Source organism: Lycorma delicatula, chromosome 11 (assembly GCF_047948215.1).
Source record: "Lycorma delicatula isolate Av1 chromosome 11, ASM4794821v1, whole genome shotgun sequence".
Classification (NCBI taxonomy): Eukaryota; Metazoa; Arthropoda; class Insecta; order Hemiptera; family Fulgoridae; genus Lycorma; species Lycorma delicatula.
The window spans coordinates 8,386,629-8,407,450 of NC_134465.1; the positions used below are offsets into that span (position 1 = coordinate 8,386,629).

Sequence of the window (20,822 nt, forward strand, 5' to 3'; positions counted from 1 at the left end):
ACAAGACAAATCAATTATAATAATAATGACAATAGTAATGGTAATAATAAGCGATAGTAATAAACATTCTCAATAATAAAAATAGTAGTCACAACCACAACAACAAGAACAACAATAATACGAGTAGTAATAAATGCCAATAATAAACAATGGTTACATACGGAACAGAATTTAAAGTAATCGTCAGGATTTATTGACACGTTGATAAATAATGAAAACCAGAATTCAATCCCATTGACAAAAGACAATCTTGAACACTTTTAAACAACAGTTTAGTATTAACAACAATAGTACTCGTTCAGTAGATAAGACAAGTATAACGTTCTTTCACTGCAAATACCTTTGCTGTTCATAAATAAAACTACTCTAACAGTTTATGAATGAAATTTATTAAATTATCTCTTTCACTTGTAGTCTTACTTACCGAATCATTTCTTTTTTTCCGAAAACAAGTGGATTTACTTGTAAGTGGAAAAGTGGAGTTACTTGTAACGTCACCGGAATTGCGTCGAACTAAACTAGATCTTTCCGCAGACTGACATCTCGCAGAATTTACATCCCACAGACCCTCATCTCTCAGACTAACATAATGACGTCTCGCTTAAATTCATTCGCAAAACTGCCTTCAACCGGTCTTCTCCGGTGTATTTATACTCCTACCTTCTTTACTTGCCGGACCGGACCCAACTCGAAGCGTGAGAATGATCGCTGCCTCACATTTTCCCATAAAATTCCAAACCTTGGTCGGTAACTCTTCTCATGGAACGACATCAATTTAAGTGTGTCAGCGGGCAGTATTTCAAAAGTCGATTGTTAAACGGACCTGTTACTTTCACTAAAAGGGTTTTTTGGCCCCTTTGTGGACTCCTCCCATTATTGTATTTTCTACTACTTTCTTCTTAAATGGTAGGAATCCGTTATTCAGGTCTGTTGTAAAAAGATCGGTATAATATGAAGGTATATTATTTACAATTATTTAAAGATTACATTTCAAAGATGGCTACCATTTTGTTTCACATATGTGTCTTGTGTGTAAGTCATCAGATTTTCAGTAGCGTGGTCACATGAATTCGAGCCAACTTTCCTCGGGTCCGTTCTTTAAGGTTCTGGAGGTGCGTGGTGGTGGTATTTGGAAAACGTTTGATTTCAAGTATTTCTAAAGGGAAAAATTATATCCAGACAGATCTAGTGATATTTCAAAACGCGGAACGTCCCGTTCTTCCAGATGATGTGATTAGAAAATAATTTCCTTAAAATTTCATTAAAAACCTTGAAGTGTGGTTCGTAGCACAGTCTTGCTGAAATAAACGTAATTTTATTAACAGCATGACGAGATAATTCAGGCCGAAGGAATTTTTATAATATAGCGTTATGAATTTACCTGGGTCGTCGACAAGTCCTCAAAGAAATATTACCCTATAATTCCAAATGATGACACTTTGACAGTATGGCTACGGACTTTCGTGTAGCTTTAAAGACTTGTACTTGATTATTAGCAAAATTATTGTTTATTGATTAAGCAGGAAACGTGGAAATGAGTCTTGTTACTCTTCAAAAGATTTTTAGAAGACTTTCTTCCTTTTTTAAACACCCCAGGAACAACCAGAACCACCGTTAGGCATTGCGTCGGTCGCTCCCGGGTATCGTGGCGGTAGTCTGCCTCCCTATCTTGACTCATCTTGGAGACCACCCATCGGCGTCTTCCCTGAATCACAGGGACATCCCGACTTCCTCTTCTGAATAGCCGAAATGCCCCTCCTAAGGGGTGCTACCCTTCCCCGTTTTTACTCTACAAGGATCCGGACATGCACTGCGCATGTCCTTCCCCTCTCGCGCACCCTCTCAAACGGTAAGGGTTCCCCATGCCATCATCAGAAACACCCCAAACTCCTCCCACTCTTTCATGCGGGTGAGCCAAGATTTCCTACGCAAAGGGACTGCCTTCCTGGCTCTATACGTCGCCACGTTTCGGTGTATATATATAATTTTTTTTTATTCATAATACAGAAAATCATACACATAAATTACAAAACATATTACAATGGTTACATCTCAAAAGAAATCAAGTTACAAAGAAATTAATAATATGCTCTAAAAAGGCTCCTCTTCTTCCTCCCCTTTTAGGGTCAATATGCAACTGGCTAAATTGGCCACTTCGATCCAACCATCTCGAGTGCGGAGCATGTGGTTGACAACCAGGCGTAGCTGTCACTGAGAGCTGAGACCTGATGTTGAACCAACTGTTACAGTCGAATCAGGTATGTTGAACTGTATCATCAGACTCGCAATATCTGCACTCCGCCGACGCTCCTTTGAAACCTCGGCAAGTAGCTGCCAAAGTCTCCATGTCCGGTTAGAAACTGGGTGAGGCGGAAGTCGACCCTTCCTCGTATCGTCGCCCCACTGAATCCTTTAGATGACCTGAATCAACAGGTATCACATCCAATAATCGATGACAGAAAGCAAATCGGTTTGCTTGGTCAACATCATTCAGTATATGTACGATCTGAATCTTAAATGGTATCGGAGATCGTGGTATAGACTTCTTACTTGCGATCAAAATGCCTAATTACTCTGCGTGTGTCCACGGACACGATAAAAATCTAGGGTTACAGTTACAAAGTAAGTGCAATGTTACATCACGGAACTTCGATTCGTAAAGGTCATTATACTAGTTTTATTAAAAAAAGGGAAAATATGGTATTAAGTGAATGATATGAATAAATATCAGCAAAGAAAATTGGCCGAGAAATTCAACAAAAATGTAAATTTGTTTGTTCTAGAAAGGCAATAAATTTTAATAATAAATCCGTTAGATAACAATCAGTAATTCATAAAAAAATAGAAATAAAAGAATTATCTAACAAAACGCAGTGATATCCAAAAAAATTACAATGAAATTGTAAACCGGATGGTAAGAGTCTCGCAGATAACAAAATGATACTGATATAAAAAAACGTGAAAGACCACATTTCTATTATAAAAATCAACTATTAAAATACATGTTAAATATATAGTAAAGAGATATACAATAATAGATAATAAAAAATGTTTAAACGTTGCTTATAATAAGCAAAATATAGGAAAATTTGTTACAAAATTTTTACTGGGCCAGTTTCATTTATTTAAACAACGAATAATCGTAAGAATTGTATTATTTCTGTAAATGTGAAATGTATTACATATGACATTTTTTTATCATAATATATTCAGAACGTCAAAGAAACTAATATTGTATTTTCTTATTTTTATATATAAAAATACGGTAATTAAAATGAAGTAAGACTAGGTAAATAGATAATCAATACATCTGTTGCTAAAAAAAAAAAAGAAAGAAAGTAATGGAAAACGCATTTACTTCATATTTTTCTCATTATATCCTTCAGTAAAAATATTGCGTTAAAACATACATTCAATGAAAAAACTGAATTTTCGTCACGTTGAAAAGTTAAAAACTTGAAATAATGTTGAATACTTAAAATAAAGACAGTACAAATTGTAGTGAAATATACGGTGAAAATTATTTTCAAAACAAATATGTAATTGAAGAAAAGATGTTGAATTACTAATAAGTCAACATGCAATATAAACAATAATAGATGATGAATTTGTGACAGCAAATTTAACCAAAATTGTGTTAATAACTTTACACTACCCCTGCTAATTATATGAGTTTGTTTAATAAATGAAATCTGGCCGGTAAGAGTTTTGTAACAAATTTTTCCATTTTTTGCTTATTATATGTAACGCTTGACGTTTTTTATGATGTATTATGTGTATCTATTGTCTGTATATTTTACATATATTTTTTTAAACAAAATTCTAAATTAATAACAGATTTTGATAATAGAATTGTAGTCTCTCACCCTTTACGTGATTTTATAAGAAAGCATTTTATAAGTGTTGCAATGGGTACTCGACTTCCGAAAAATTTCGACATATCTTCGCGTTTTACATCCCCCAGACCCCAAAACTACTGTCAGTTCAAAAGTTTATTTATACATTTATAGAATATTATTATTATTATTATTATGCTTTTACGGCCAACATGGGACCACTTAAGTCAATTTTAGTTGGATCTTTTCTGAGAAAAGCGTGTTATTTTACTCTTCCGAGCTGCCCAGTATTTCTTCATCCGTTCAGATCTTGCTTTCTTTTCTTCATCCGTAAACACCCTCTTCGTTGTATTTTGTCGTTTGTCTGTCTTTTGTTTAAATCTAATGTTTTTGTCTTTTAGCTTTGTAATTTTTCCAGTTTTATTCTGTAGGTCGGTCAGGGAAATTCCCAATTCTTTCATATCTTCTCTAATTTCTTTGATCCATCCTACTTCTAGCTTTTGGAACCAGAGCTTTTCAATGATATTTCTTGACAGTCTTGTTTCCGGTGTCATCATGAGATGACCGAAGAAAGAGATTCTTTTTTTCCGCATAGTATCAGTAACGGGCTCTATTTCTCGATACACCACCTCATTTGGCACAATCCACCATCGGCCTTCTTTTTGGTGTTTTTTATCGATACACGTTCTGACAATTCTCCTCTCTATTTTCAGAATTTTTTCAATTCGGTTTTTCTGAGTGATTTTGAAAAGGGTCTCGCTTCCGTAGGTGACTTCTGGCTGTACTACAGTTTTATAATGTTTAAGTTTTGTTTTAGCAGAAAGGCATTTTTTGTTATATGTTGACCGAGTAAATTTTTGGGATTTAATCATTTTATTTGTCCTGTTTTGCCATGTCACTTTTTCATTTAAATTATAAGTTATTATTTTCCCTAGATATTTAAATTGTTTTACTATTTTAATTTTCTGATTGTTTACCGTAATGTGCTCTATTACCAGAGGATCTATGGCCATTAGTTCAGTTTTTTCGAAAGAGATATGAAGCCGTTTCTTTTGTGCTAGGTTTTGAAGGCTCATGATTTGTGTTTTGGCTTCTTGAATATTATTTGCTAAAAGAGCGAGGTCATCTGCAAATCGTAGGCAATATAGTGCGATGGAGTTCTTCTTAGTACCCATTTTTATATTTTTGGGATTTATTTCATACCATTTTCTCATGACAAATTCGAGGGCGCAGTTAAAAAGGAGTGGTGAGAGGCCGTCTCCTTGCCTCAATCCAGTTTTTATGTAGAAGGGTTGAGAGAGTTCACCTCTGAATTTCACTCTGGACTGGGTGAAGTTAATTTTATCATTTATAGAATCTATATATATATATATATATATCACTTTTTGTAGACACGATAACTGCGGTAATTTTGCGCCAATTACTTTCAAATTGTTTCCTAAAAATAACTCGACTCAAAATATCGGTCGAGTTCGTTAACGGATAAAATCGGACCATGGGAGTGGAAATGGGGTGGCTTTTTAAAAAAAACAAAATGTCGCTATAACCTCCTTATTAAGAAAAATATCGACTTCGTTTAACCTTCCTACTATTCTTTGAATAAGGGCCTAAAACTTATCTAAGTAAAGTTTTTTGATATCACCAACAATTGGTCCAGGGAGTTGAAAAAATTTGATTTTGAAGACAAAAAATATAATACTTCCCTTAATAGGCACAGTATTGAATCGGTTTAAAGTGGTCATTACTCCTCTAAACATTACCTAAAACCTTTGTCTGAAACAATTTTTGATATGATCAACCCTTACGGCAAGGGATTACCAAAATATTGCCGGAATTGTAAGAAGATGGGCTTGTCGTATGCTAAACATATGAAACCTTTTTTCACAAGCAACCCATTGTCGTATTGAGTATGAAGTTTTTCTCAACTTTAAGGTGGAAATCTTTTTTATCCCCTACTTTCTTTTTTCCTGTTTAGCCTCCGGTAACTACCGTTTAGATAGTTCTTCAGAGGATGAATGATGATGATATGTATGAGTGTAAATGAAGTGTAGTCTTGTACATTCTCAGTTTGACTATACCTGAGATGTGTGGTTAATTGAAACCCGACCACCAAAGAACACCGGTATCCACGATCTAGTATTCAAATCCGTTTAAAAATGACTGGCTTTACTAGGACTTGAACGCTGTAACTCTCGACTTCCAAATCAGCTGATTTGGGAAGACGCGTTAACCACTAGACCAACCCGGTGGGTTTTTTATCCCCTACTTAGCACCGGTGAAATCTACCTCCGAAAGGGAGGTAGAAAGGGATTTTTTTTTATATCAGTATCATTTTGTTATCTGCAAGACTTAAAGTACGGTTTACAATTTCTTTGTATTTTTTTGTTTTTCAATTATCTAAAAAGATTTCTAAAAAAAATGTATGTAAGTAATTACAAAAAAAATTGGTGTAAAATACACTTCTTGCCGTATGATTCTCCTTGATTTAAATTTGAAACCGTATCGTGTAAAACTTTGAATTTGAAACGGTTACACATTTTTACACGAACAGACTAACCGAAACGTCTTATTATTGCGATTGGCTTTTCGAAAATATTGTGGATTGACAGAAAGACCCGATGCTGTATTTCATATCAGACGAGATACGGTTTCATTTATCTGGACATGTTAATTTTCATAAGATAAGGTATCGGATGATTAAAACTCCTTACCAGATATTTGAACTTCTATTTCACGATGAGAAAATCGATGTAGGTGTGCTGTTTTTGGTAATCGTATAGTCGGGCAAATATTTTTTGACCAAACCATCAATACGAAAGTGTACCGTACAATTTTCGAAGAATTCTACGCTCATTCGACAGATCGTTGGAAAGAGTACGGTTTCTTCCGATAAGACCGAGCAACGGGTCGTACATCAAAGATTCACCGATATACGTCCGTCCACGTATCTTTTAGAGAAGAACGAATTTTTAGCAGAGGGGGATGGCCTTCACGTTTTCCAAATTTGTCCAAATGCGAATCTTTTCCTTCGGGTCTATTTGAAGGATAGGGTTTATGAATCGAATCGCTATACTGTCGATGAACGATGAATTGAAGGCGAACATTCAACAAAAAATCGAAGGCTTTGACTACAATATATTTCGTCATCACTGAAGCACAGAAGTGCATCGCTGCGCGCGCTCATGACTGACATCTTTTGTAAAACTATGTATTTACCATACTACAAAAATTATATAATCTAATGTAATTTAATGTAAAAAATTTCACTGTATATACTCCTTTAAAAAAAGCGATCGGATCATCTGTCTTAAAAGGTCAGATATCTTGGTTGGGCAAATTACTTTTATTTCAAAGTATTGTTATTTTAATTAACTTTATCCCCATAAAATCTTAAATTAAACTGTATCTATTTTGTATTGATGACTTCATATATAAAGAAAATAATTTAATAAATTAATGTAGTTAATAATTAATAAAGAAAAGAGTATGATTTATTTACCGCTGAAAGTCAGAATGAAAATGAAATTCATCTGAATATTATTCGTAGAACACTCTGTCAATAGCAATCGCACGACTCCTCTGTAACATATATAAAATATTTATCATTTATTTTGTAATTTATAATAAAATCTAATATTATACATGTATTTTGATTACAATGTTCATCACAACAAATATAAGGAAATTACAAGTAAGAGTTTATACAAAAAGCAAAATGGATAAAACTATTAAATCTTAAATAAATACATTAAGTTAATTAATTTTTTAATTATTACTTACAAAATTCTTTTGTACCTGCATTTATGATTAATTTTACTAAAAGATATGGAATACTATATTAGACTGTCCAAGTGAAAAGTTAACTTTAAAACAGTTTAAATTATCTAAATTCGGAGATGGCTGTATATTCTTTAGTTATATTGTACCGGTTACTTTTAGTCTGTATTCAACCTTGTACGCATTGTTTAATACGTACATGCGGGGATGTTTCGTGTTGTATGTTGACATTTTACCTTCTACGGGTAGTTAGTTCAGTTCCTTTGTTTAGTTAGGTATTTTCAGTCTTGCTTAAGACTCGATGAGATGTATTTTGTTTTGAGTTCATTAAATAGTAGTACACCGACGGGAATGTCACTCCTGGCATTCGCATCGGTGGCGGCCGAGGCGGACTGGAGTATGTCAAAAGCCGAGGTTTCGAAGATGACCTGCGGTAAAGCCTATAAGGGCTCGGAACCGAGAGGGTGTCTTCCCCTACGGGGTCACGTACGTCGAGATGGTAGAAAAAAATTTTTCAGTGCGCTACGACCATTTGTAATACGATATACGAGGTGCGACAATAAAGTAATGAGACTGATTTTTCTTTGCAAGATGTGGCGACCCTGCAGCTTGCGTAGGCACACCATATTTGACCTTGGTCTATAAGCTACTTCTAGTCCAAGCGGCACATTGATGCAACTGCTCAGTCGTGAGTTGTGCTGTAATAAGTGAACACGTGTTTGTGTCTCTCATCACAGAAATGAAACCGCAAAATATTGCGCAACGGTATGGCATTTCTTTTTGCGTTAAATCGGGTGAAAACGCGACGACAACTTATGGTAAGCTTCAGAAGGCTTTTGGAGAGGAGGTTATGTCAAGAGCTCAAGTTTTTCGGTGGCATAAAATTTTTAGAGAAGGCTGAACGAATGTTGAAGATGAAGACCACAGTGGACGACCATCAACCTCACGGACAGATGTCAACTTGACCAGGGTGCGTGAAATCGTACGATCTGATCGAAGATTATCTGTGAAAATGATCGCAGAAGAACTCAACATCAATCGAGAAACGGTTCGTCTAATATTAACTGAAGATCTTGGTATGAGAAAGATTTGTGCAAAAATGGTCCCCAAAAATCTCACACAACAACAGCGAGAAACACGGAAAAATGTGGCAGCCGATCTGTTAGAGCGAACGGAAATCAATCCAGATTTGTTGAGCCGTGTTATCACTGGTGATGAAGGTTGGTTTTTTCAATACGATCCAGAGTCAAAACGCCAAAGTTCGCAATGGTGCTCAAAGGGATCACCCAGATCAAAAAAAGCTCGCATGTCAAAGTGAAATGCATGCTTGTATGCTTCTTCGATTCCAAGGGAATTGTTCATAAAGAATGGGTGCCTCCTGGACAAACAGTTAATCAATATTTCTACAAAGAAATTTTAGAAAGACTTCGTAAACGAGTTCTTCGTGTCCGTGCCAACATTGCTGATAATTGGATTCTGCAACACGATAATGCGCCATCCCATACTGCTCTGTCAGTACAGCAATTTTTTTTAACCTCAAAACAAATTTCAGTACTACCACAGCCATCTTATTCACCAGATATCGCTCCGTGCGACTTTTTTCTATTTCCAAGAGTCAAAATGGCGGTCAAGGGACACCATTTTCAAACAACACAAGATGTCCACAAAGCTGTGACGAGGGTCTTGGAGGATATTACAGAAGATGAGTTCCAGAAATGTTACCATCAATGGCAGAAGCGCTGGAATAAGTGTGTGCAATCAGAGGGGAACTACTTTGAAGGAGACAACACTAAACATGACTAAAACGGTAAGCAACATTTTTTTTTTACATAAGTCTCATTACTTTATTGTCGCACCTCGTATATCCCACTTGAAGTCGATGTCATTCCAGACTGTAGCCAGCAAGTCAGGGGTACTCTTTCCAGCTGCGCCGTTAATTCAAGTCTTAGTTCAACAAGATCAGCAGGTAAAGGTGGTATATAAAACTCGATATTTAATGATGCCCCCACAACAAAAAAATCAAGCGGTGTCAAATTTGGGATTGAGGTGGATCTTCATGACCAATCCACCAACCTGGGAATCGAGGAATCTCAGACTTCTAGGAGGTAGTGAGGTGGTAACCCGTTTTGCTGACAGTAATGGCGTTTTTTGAATGGTGTTCATCTGACAGTAATGGCGTTCTCAGTCTTGACGTTCAACTGTGGAAAATTTGAAGCGTGTCCATTTACGATGCCATTTATGGCTGTCTCCTGATAATAATGATAATTAATGATATCATTATACTTTCAAGGTGAGCACATTAATGCGTCTCATGAATTGGATTAACTGACAGATTCTTCCTTAACGTTGGTTACAATGGAATCCATTATCAGAATTAATTCAAATGAAAGACTCTTTGCTGTCTCCAAATTTAAGCAATTATCCATTGTTTTCGAAGCACTGTCCAACATAAATATGCTTTCAATTTTACGAAATGTATATTTCTTGAGAGAACTATTTCTCTAATGCTGTATTACTCATGTCTTTCATTATTTTTTCCAGTCATTTTCTAGCCATGTCAATCAACCAAAAACTTAGGTAATTGTCAGAAACCCACTGTCCTGGTCTAGTGGTTAATGTGTCTACCCAAATCAGCTAATTTGGAAGTTGAGAGTTCCAGCGTTCAAGTCCTAGTAAAGTCAGTTATTTTTACACTGACTTTAATACTAGATCGTGGACACCAGTGTTCTTTGGTGGTTGGGTTTCAATTAACCACACACCTCAGGAATGGTCGAACTGAGACTGTACAAGACTACACTTCATTTACACTCGTACATATCATCCTCATTCATCCTCTGAAGTATTATCTGAAAGGTAATTACCAGAGGCTAAACAGGAAAAAGAAAGGTAAATGTCAGAAAAAAATTCATTATTAAATATGACTTATGGAGACAATTACATAACACTTTTTAAAGATAAATGTGCGCTTAATCTGTGTATACCAAAAATTATATTAAAAATAATAATAAATATGAAAAAAAGTCTCATCAAATTTTGCTGTTATTTCTACATAAAACAGAAATTAAAAACTTTTATTTATACTTCCTTAGTTTAATGACTATTCATGTGACAAACAATCAAGATTTTTAGGTTATTTTTTAACCTAAAAATGTGTTCTGCTTGACACATTCAAGCAGGACAGGCTGAGTCTTGACATTTTTATTCAGTATACTTGTTTACTAAATCATCCTTTTTAATTACTTGCAAAATTTTAAATTGATTGAGTGATTTTTAAATCGTTAAGAAGCATTTTTTTAAAACATGTTTTGTATTTCACATTGTCATGAATGTTTTGTGGGAATAATATAATCTTAAAACCTAGATGGGATTGATTATGATATAAATAAATTTAAATGTTACCATGGAGTAATGAAAGAAATAATAATTGCAATTTAAAAGGTGATTGATTCATTTCCTTGAAAAAACGGGACATTCCTATTAATTCCTTTTCATATGTTTGATAAATATGCTCACCCAATAAACAGCTCATATTATCCAAGCCTACTCATATCACTGTTCTTATTAATGAAAAAATATTTAAAATTACGTATATGTTTGTGTTTGTAGTTCATCCGTGCCAAAGATCCCTCCCTTTGATTTTCAATTCAAATTAAAATGTGGTAATTCTTGATTTCCTTTTGTGTCTGGCATCTGGAACATTCCTCTTTAGTGTTTAACAATAATCTGTCAGAATTCTTGCACCCACTGTCACTGGTATCTGTTTTCTATGACTGAGATTTGCTAACTGAAGCATTCCAAGAATTAATAATTCACTCACAAGGTTACTGTAATCTGGGGATTTATGATTTCCTAAAAGTTTTCAAAACACTTTTAAGTAACTTTTACGCTATCTTTTCTTAACAGTTCTTTAAATTGTCCATCTCAAAAAATTCATCTCCATCTAATGAAAATTCCTAATTGGGTGCCTACAAAGATTTCTTCCTTGACATTAGTGTCACTAATATGAGAAAACTAGCACTAGCTCGAGTCACTAACATGAGTCTAGCACCATTTTTATCTATCGCTTTAACAAAGAATTTGAATAGCCCTAATTTTATATGGAGTGTAGGTAGAAGAATCATTAACAAATTAATTAATTAGTGGGGGATATACAATATTCTTCTGTCCAAATGAATGTGCTTCATGCTTTTAGTATTCTTTCCTGGTATAATGATTTGTCTTTTCCCTGATGTCCTACTTGCACAAAATGCAACAACAAAATTAAGCCAGCTGCAAACCTATTAATAACGTAACAACTTTTAAATTGCAACATATAGTCTAATGGTACTTGTACTGAATTTTTTCAAACAGGCTTTTCATATATCATATATTTCTTTCATTTTAATCGCATAAGCTAACGGCACAGAAGGAAATTTGTTGCCATTGTGTAAAAAGACAGCTTTTAAACAAGCTTTTGAAGAATTAATGAGATCTCCATTCTATAGTTACTTGTATGTTCATGATGAAGTGAATCATGACAGCAGAAATATTGTTACAATACAATAAACTATTTTCTTCGGTATATAAATCTTGAAACTCTTCCTGACAAAAGAAACAAACTTTAGTCTCAGTATGGAGAAGAGTCCTCATTTCATCTTAGATCCCAAAAACTTGGCTTGGAAGAAGTTCAACCAAAACAATATTGTCGACCAGAACAAGCAGTTATCAGATGAGGTTCAAGGAAAGAGGAGTCTATTTCAAAAGTAGGCTCATTTTACTCCTCATGTCAAATTTTACCAGCTGTCTCACATTCCGATTCATCTTCTAAGGACAAATTTTTTAGAAGATGGGATATAGGTAAGTCCTCACTGGTATTATAGCAGATGGTAAATTTGGATACTGCACTGTGTTTGAAAATGTGTAAATTTGGATTTGGATGTGTGTGTAAATTTGGATTTACTACTTATTCCTTTATCTTTCACAAAAAATTTCAAAAACTGTATTTATTGGTGTTATTAATGCCTTTACAGATAATTTTTGTCTATGACAATATTAGTTGTGACAGAAATTTTTTTTTGTTATGAAAGAGCGGGCATCAACAGCTATGGTCATTAGCCTGATGGAAATTGGTAGTGTATGAAAATATCCCATGCCTAACCGGGATTCGAACCCGGGACCTCCGAACGAAATGCACAAATTGTTTAATATGTGGAGTTGTAACCTACACATTCCTTAATTCATCTATAAATTTGATTCGTTATTATGTTTACCGATCAGAATAAAATATATATTTATGTGGTCGTAAAATATATGCGGAGCCCTAACTTTTTAATACAAATCTTTTAACTTGCTTGCATTGTTATTCCAGTATAACTACGCAAACCTGTTTTTTAGAATTAAAGCTAGGATCCAAGGTTTTTCTAAGAAAAAAAACCTTTTTTCAAACAATTAATCGGTTATCATATTTTTAATAATTAAATTCCAGGCGAAATTAAAGTACTTAATAAAATATTGAAATCCTGTTGGAACCTATGTGAATAGTTTTACAATACGGAAGTCAAAGATTTCTTGAAGGAGTAATTATGTGAAAAAATAAAATCAAAATTATTCATTTATTTTAACTATTCATATAATAATGAAATGTTGCCATAACCTAAACAAAGTGTAACGAAATATAATTTACCTTTTTTTTTTTGTTTGTCTGTGTGGAAGTGGATACTGGACTAAATTCTAAAATAACAGATTTTCCTTTGTAAACCACAGATACTGGTAACACTAATGGTTTTTTCCTAATTTTACTTCTGTATTTATAATTTTTTTATGACGGATTAAATACTTATAATTATTGTTATCTTAGAATTCACAGTGACAAATTACCGTTTTATTACTTGTAAAAGTATTTATTAATAGACTTAATGTGGAGGTATCTTCCAACGGCGCAGTACTAACGTTTTGGTGGGTAAATTCTCCATTCGGGTATCTGTTTAGTTCAACATTGCAACAAGTTGATGACATGTTCTTTGTTTATCTGATTAGTTATTTTTGTTTTTACCAATTATGTTATGCGTTATATTAATATTTATTTTATTAACCACAAGTTGTATCTGCATAATTGATTGGGCGTAATATCATAATTAAACTATATTATGTAATGTAAATAATTAGCTCAAGTCAGCGGTAATAAAAAAAAAACATAAAATTTACGATAAGATAACTAATTATTTCCGCTAAATTGTGGTAGTGCCTTGTCTTGTCGATTGATTACTTAGAGAAATATATATGTATATATTTCTGTATATATGTATATATATATATATATATATATATATATATATATATATATATACTTTCACACGCTCTATTTTGTTTTTTAATTACACACTCAAATGTCGCTCTGACACTGACCTTGTGTATATATTTTATATATATTATTTTATATTGTGTATATATTTTTCTTCCCTTTAAAAGTTATTTTATCTTGTATTTAGTAGTTCCATAAAATTGGACTTCACTTATGTGCGTTAATAAACATTTTTAATAATGTGGTTTGCCCTTCTAAAATATAGGTAGGAAATGTGATTTTGAATAGGCATTTATATCAGATAATAATGGCAAAGAAAGTCTTCGGTTAGAAAAGAGAGTTAACTCTCTTTTTAGTAATGACCTAAACAAAAGTTACTCAGATTGGAGGGGAGACATATAATGGTGACTTGGGTTTGAACTTTATCTTCTTTCAAGGTAACACAATTTTTTAAAAAGGGAATGATGTATTTTTGACCCCACCAATGAAAAGAGAAAAATTTTACATTGGAATTGAAGTTACACTACGATTGGAACCTTTTTTGAAGGTCATACAGCTAACCATCAGAGATGGTGCTGTATTCTTTTCGTAGATATTTACAGTTACTAATTTCTAAGTTGTGAGATGAAACCCACCGGGTTGGTCTAGTGGTGAACGCGTCTTCCCATATCAGCTGATTTGGAAGTCGAGAGTTCCCACTCACAAGCTTCAAGCTGATGTGGCGATATCATCAAGCAAAAAAAACTTAAGAATTTAGAATTTAATTTACATCTCACTCACTTATGTTTTCTTATGTACGAGTATTCATATAAAGCTATTTAAGAATTCTTATAATTTTTAAAAACAAATAAATATTGTATTTTATTCTGTTTGGTACATTGTAATACATAATATAATCATGTCATGAATAGTTAGGTGTTCTATTCCACGGTTAAAATAGAACTACTTTAATATTTCATGGATGAATTGAGGAAAACCACGAAAAAAAACTTGATCTGAGCAGCATACAAAGTACATAATTAATTATAAAATAAAAGTGATAAAATCCTATATTAATAATAATTGAAAATGTAAATAGATGAAATAATACATTAAGTTAAGAAAGTTGCTGTGCGCTGGAATTACGGAAGTGTAATGATGAAACTTCCGTAATTATGTATTACTTTGTATTTTTATTTTATTATTTTATAGAAACAGATATTACAATAACTAGAATCTGTTGTAAAAGGTATTGAAAATAACCTCCTCCAACATTAATACAACGCTCTGAACACGTTTCGATCTGTTTTCAAACACTTAAATCAGCTAATATTCTGGAATGTCTCGTACGTATGCCGTTGTTGCGGTTTTTAGTTAATCAATCGTGCGTAGTTTGCTGCTACATAATGGCTTGTTTCGCAGAACAATTGAATTTGAACCATACCACAGTCCATCAAATTTTGATAAACGAATCGGATATGAAAAAAAGTTTGTGTAAAATTGGCCCCAAAAAAATCTCAGTGTTGAACAGAAAAATGACAGGGTGGAGGTGTGCTGTAATCTTCTAGGGCAAATTGAAACTGATCCTGATTTTCTAAAAAAATGTTATTACTGGTGATGAATCTTCAATATTTGAGTACGACCCAGTAACAAAACACCAGAGCAGGGAGTTGCACATTCCAAACTCACCACGTCCCAAAAAAGCAAAAATGAGCAAATCAAAAATATGCTAATCTATTTCTTCAGTAATAATGGCATTGTCCATAAGGAGTATATGCCTACAGGACAGACTATAAATCAATATGTTTACAGAGAAATTCTTGAAAGATTGCGGAAAATAGTTGTCTATGTGAGAACAGCCATCAAAGACAACTGGATGCTGCAACATGACAATGTACCTTGTCACACTGCAATCTCAATGAGTTTTTGGTAAAGAAAGCATTCCTGTAATTCCTCAACCTCCTTATTCACCTGACGTGAGTCCTGCGATTTTTTCCCTGTTCCCGACTTTAAAAAAACACCTCAAGGACACCATTTTGAATCAGTAGAAAACATTTTTAAAAATGTAACCGACCATCTGAAGGATAATCCGGTTTCCGAGTTCCAAAAATACTATGGAAGAGTGGGAAAACTGTTTGAAGCATTGCGTGGCTTCCCAAAGGAACTATTTTGAAGATGGTAAGATGTATAATTGGATTTTAAAAAAAAGGTTTTTGTGAACTAGTCTCATTTCTTTGTTACAGACCTCATTTATCTCTATAGCCAGGAGAGAAAAAGTATCACGATTTCAAAGTAACTAATGGGAAAATTATAGTCCAGAATTTAGTTATTCCTGTTAATAAATTATTTTTTTAGCCTCTGGGACTACCATTAGGCATTGCTTCAGAGGATGAAATAAAATGACAATTTTTTAACATGTAAAATGCAGTGCCTGACCAGGATTTGAACCTGGGACCTCTGGATGAAGGTCTGAGAAGCTACCACTTATGTCACAGAGACTGGTAGTAACAACAACAATAATAATAATAATAATAATAATAATCTTTATTTAGTTATCAAAAAACACACAAATACTTAAAATTAGGAAAGGAAATTATTGTGTCCATTACACAGGGCTAGTTTTTACAACAGAAAATTTAATTATCTATTTCATTTTAGTCCAGTTTTTGAAGTACCACAACATTATCTGTAGCAGAGATAAATAATCCTAATCTTATTTTTTCACATAATTGTACTGTGTTATCTGTTTTGCTTAAGTTTCTATCAAATTTTTGTATTCTATTGAGTACTTTAATTTTTCCTGGAATTTGATTACAAAAAAGTGATCCATCACAATTGAGTGATTGAAAATTACAGATAAACCTCTAATTATTTTTTTTCAATTAAGTAGATCTGGTTGCCGGTCTTATCTACCTCAAATATCCTGGTAGGCATAGTAATAATTATGTGGGATGTAGAATAAATAAAATGTAATAACTAAATTACAAATCTCTTGCTTTACAATAAATATTATTAAAAGTCTTCAGCCCACTTCCATCTTCTCTTTAAGTTAAATTGTCATCTTTACCAGACAGCACTGGCTCTAATAAATAAATGACCCTTCTTATTATGTAGCCTTATTGCTGATTTTAAAAATATTTGTAATTCAGGAATTATTTTTATGTTTTTAAGTTTAGAATGAAAATAGTAATTCTCTTCTCTTATAATACCAGAAATTATAAAAATATATTGGTAATGTTTATTGTAAATACTCTTTTAATTACTATTTATATTATGTATTGTACTATAATCTACATTCTTTAATATTATTAAAAACTAACATAACAAAATTATGGCAGTCAAAAAAATCCATTTTAATTTTTAATTTGTCGATTAATTAATACTTTATCTGAATCAGAACACAATTATACAGTATAAAAATCATATCAGGTAGGTGAATTGTTCACTTATTAAAAGAACTGTTTTATTATTTACCTGAAGGAATCAAGAAAACCTATGAAGAAAATTTTAATCAGAGCAATATTTCCGAGTACAAATAATAAATCTTTCATATTAATCAGTTCATAAGTAATACATTGTATAGACCATGTCAGGGATGTGTAGATATGCTTCGCCATGGATAAAAAAAGAAAATACTGTCCCAGCATTTGCACAGAAGGATCAAGGAAACCACAGTAAATCTTTTATCAGAGCAGCATCACAAAAAATAATTAAATACAAAATAATAAATAGATGTGATTATTAAAATATAAACATATTAAATAATTTTAAGAAAATTAGATGAAGATACTAGGTATAAGAAATAACTACAAAATAATTCGCAATTCAGAGGTTGTTAATGAAAATTATTTGAGCACGTATTTATTACATGTTGAACAGAATGCAGGGAATTCAGTTTTTTGTAATTTTTAATTAGTATTGTTTTTTTAAAACTCATCAACAAAGTAATAATTTTTCTGTAAAAGAAGATATTTTAATTATATTTTAAATAAACTGGTGGGAAGATTTTTTAAAATACTTTAGTAATTTTTTTTAATGGAAATGGAAGCATGTACTCATCACATAAAAATATTATTTATGCTCATTTATAAGAAAGGGCTTTATGGCCCTTTGTTTGAAGCTGAAGTGTTATGTTTTGTTACATGAAAACAGCTCTGTTGTTTGGTTTCTAAACCATTGAATTAAAAAGAGAAGTGGTTAAGGTCCAGTAGAATACATAAAAATAATATTTATAAGAAATAATAGTGATGAATTATTTAAAGATAATTTATAAAATAATTTCAAAGGGATTATTCAATAACCATTTTAAATAGTTATTTAAATGAAAATTCAAATTTATTTAATTAGTTTATTAAAAAAGTTATCTGAAATTATTTATAATGAAATCAGTCATTTTTATTTTCTTGTAAATGGACTTCATTTAACAACATATTGTTACATAATGAAACTTAAAATTTAACCAGCTCTTTCAAATTGTAAGAAAATTTGATTTTATTATTATTTTTTATATAATTTTTTTTATAGCAAAGGTTACATATTTGTAGATGTAAGTGAATAAAAATGTTAAAATTTTCTATTTACTAAAAATAGGGCACCAAACTAACTTTTTACAAATCTTATTTTTCTATGTTGTTGCCTATGATAGTCTCTCGGTAGTGATATTCATTTAAAATTTAAACTTTTGTAAAAAAAAATTGTGTAATAAAATGTTTCTGGAAAATCTTGCATCAAAATATTTTCTGTCATCTTTGTGACCATTTTGACCATACTCAATGACTGGTGCTGATATTTTCACTCTCATATCAGCTTGCTACAGTTGGTAGTTTTTTTATTTAATTAGGCCGACATATGTGGTCAAAGAGTGTGTTAGCAATGTATGAGGTGGTTAGCAAATATTAACTTTATCTTGCTGTGGAGGCCTTTTAATTGGCTCTCCCCAGCATCACAAAAAAGAACTACATGTTAACACGCTTGAAAATGTATGAATTAAATACTCGTACTTATGAAAAGACACAACAATAATATATTAAGTGAAAATACACAATTCAGATCATACGCACAGTTGATAAATACAATCTTGTGTAGTTTAAAATAGAAGTTAACATTTTAAATTGACTTAATTTTTTACTCAGAAAACGCATTCTGATTTTATGAAATAGCATAAGATTTATTAGGGTTGACTGAAATATAATGCACAGTTACTTGTAACTTACAAATGAAACAAATATGATATAAAAGTAAATTTTATTTGCTACGTAAAATTATATTTATTTTTCTATAAAGTCACCATTTAGATCTACACACATTTCTACCAATGATGAGCTACTTTTTGCATTCCGTCCAAGAAAACTAGTGCCTTACTTGGTGAATTACCTCATTGCGTCCTTTGAGTCATTATCTGTGTTGAAATGAACACCCTTAAATTGCAGAAAGAAGTGCAAATCACAGGACACTAACTGATAAGTATGCAGAATGTAGAATTGGTTCAAATTTCAACTTCACAAGAGGCAATTGCATCTGATATATGTTGCCAAGCATTATCATTTTGCAGAATTATCAGTTCTGTAAAATATGATCTGTGAAACATGATTCAGATATCTCATAAGGTGTCTTTGAATGTTTTTAGAAGCATCAAAAGGAGGTGTTTCCACCTTCTTCAGGAAAAATTTAATTGTCTTCCTACTCACAGGTCAACAGTTTTACCACCATACACAACAATGAATGTCACTAGCATTAACTCTTTCTGCTATAAAAAATTCAGTCACTGCACATTGTTTTAACATATTAACATAGCCAGTGTACTCAACTCCATAAAGATAGCAAGTGACAGAAAATGAAAAGGTGTTGGTCAACGAATTTTGTAATCTTAGTAATATCAGAGTGAAACTACAAAATGATCACACCTATGTCTTTGTTCAACATTTTGTTTTCTCGTTACATTCCATTGTGCATTAAATTTCAGGAACCCTTTGTAATATTATATTTTAGATGGAGCTTTATAGGTAACATTAAATAATGATAACAAGTTAATAATATATTTAGGGTAGATTATTATTTAAACTACTTCAGCAAATTTAAAAACAAACAAAAACATTTTAACAAAAGCTAATTGAAAACAGTAATCATATAACTAACATTTATTGCATGTATTGTTATAAAAAAACAGAACACTTTAAATTCCAGTTTAAAATGAGAATATAAATGTAATTACATTGTTATGATTCCTTACAACAATGCAGGCATTCTCTCTCATAAGACAAATACCATGATTTATAATCATTTAATGATGCTCATTATATTAGTTGATACATTGTAAATATAACTTGTCAATACTTATGAATGATGTTTTCACTCCAAATTTTATCTATGTCAACAAAAATGTCTATGTCAACAAAAAGGATCTCATGTAAAATGATTTGTGCACCTTAAAATTTATACTATTTTTGTAAAACTTTGGTAAGTATATAGAAAAAAAGATCTGATTTTTTGATCTGACACCACATGACTTCCTTGTACACCTATTAAATTACATATACACATGTTTTGCTGCACTTCATTTAAACTTACTGCATTTGAAGGTGAGATATGATCCTCCAATTCTTTAAAAAGTGGACAGTAACACAATTGCATTGTGATGGATATCATGTTTTTGTGGTGTCCATATCAGCATTTTATATTAGTTTATTTATTAATTTTGCTTCATGTACGTGGTGTAAGTGAGAGTGTCGGATCTGTAATCATGCACACATCAATTCAAATGTGACTTCTTATACATACATTTTTTTAACTTTTTTTTTAAATTCACGTATATGGATTAATTAATAATTATTAACCTCTGTAAACATTTTTGAATTAAAATGTAACGTACATAAAATTTTATTTTCTTACCAACTTATGATTTTTTTTATTGTTATTATTGAATTATTATTTATTGTAAATTTTTTTACAGT

The 20,822-nt window shown here is 32.2% G+C and overlaps 1 protein-coding gene across 1 annotated transcript in view; it reads right to left on the bottom strand.

Moving 5' to 3' along the window:
* The window catches only part of LOC142332609 (myogenesis-regulating glycosidase-like), a 96,904-nt gene that overhangs the window by 36,529 nt on the left and 39,553 nt on the right, over nt 1-20,822 (bottom strand). The window contains exon 2 of the mRNA XM_075379146.1: nt 7,336-7,415. Coding sequence (XP_075235261.1) covers nt 7,336-7,366 — 31 coding nt within the window. The 5' untranslated portion in view covers nt 7,367-7,415. The remainder of the gene's footprint in view (nt 1-7,335; nt 7,416-20,822) is intronic.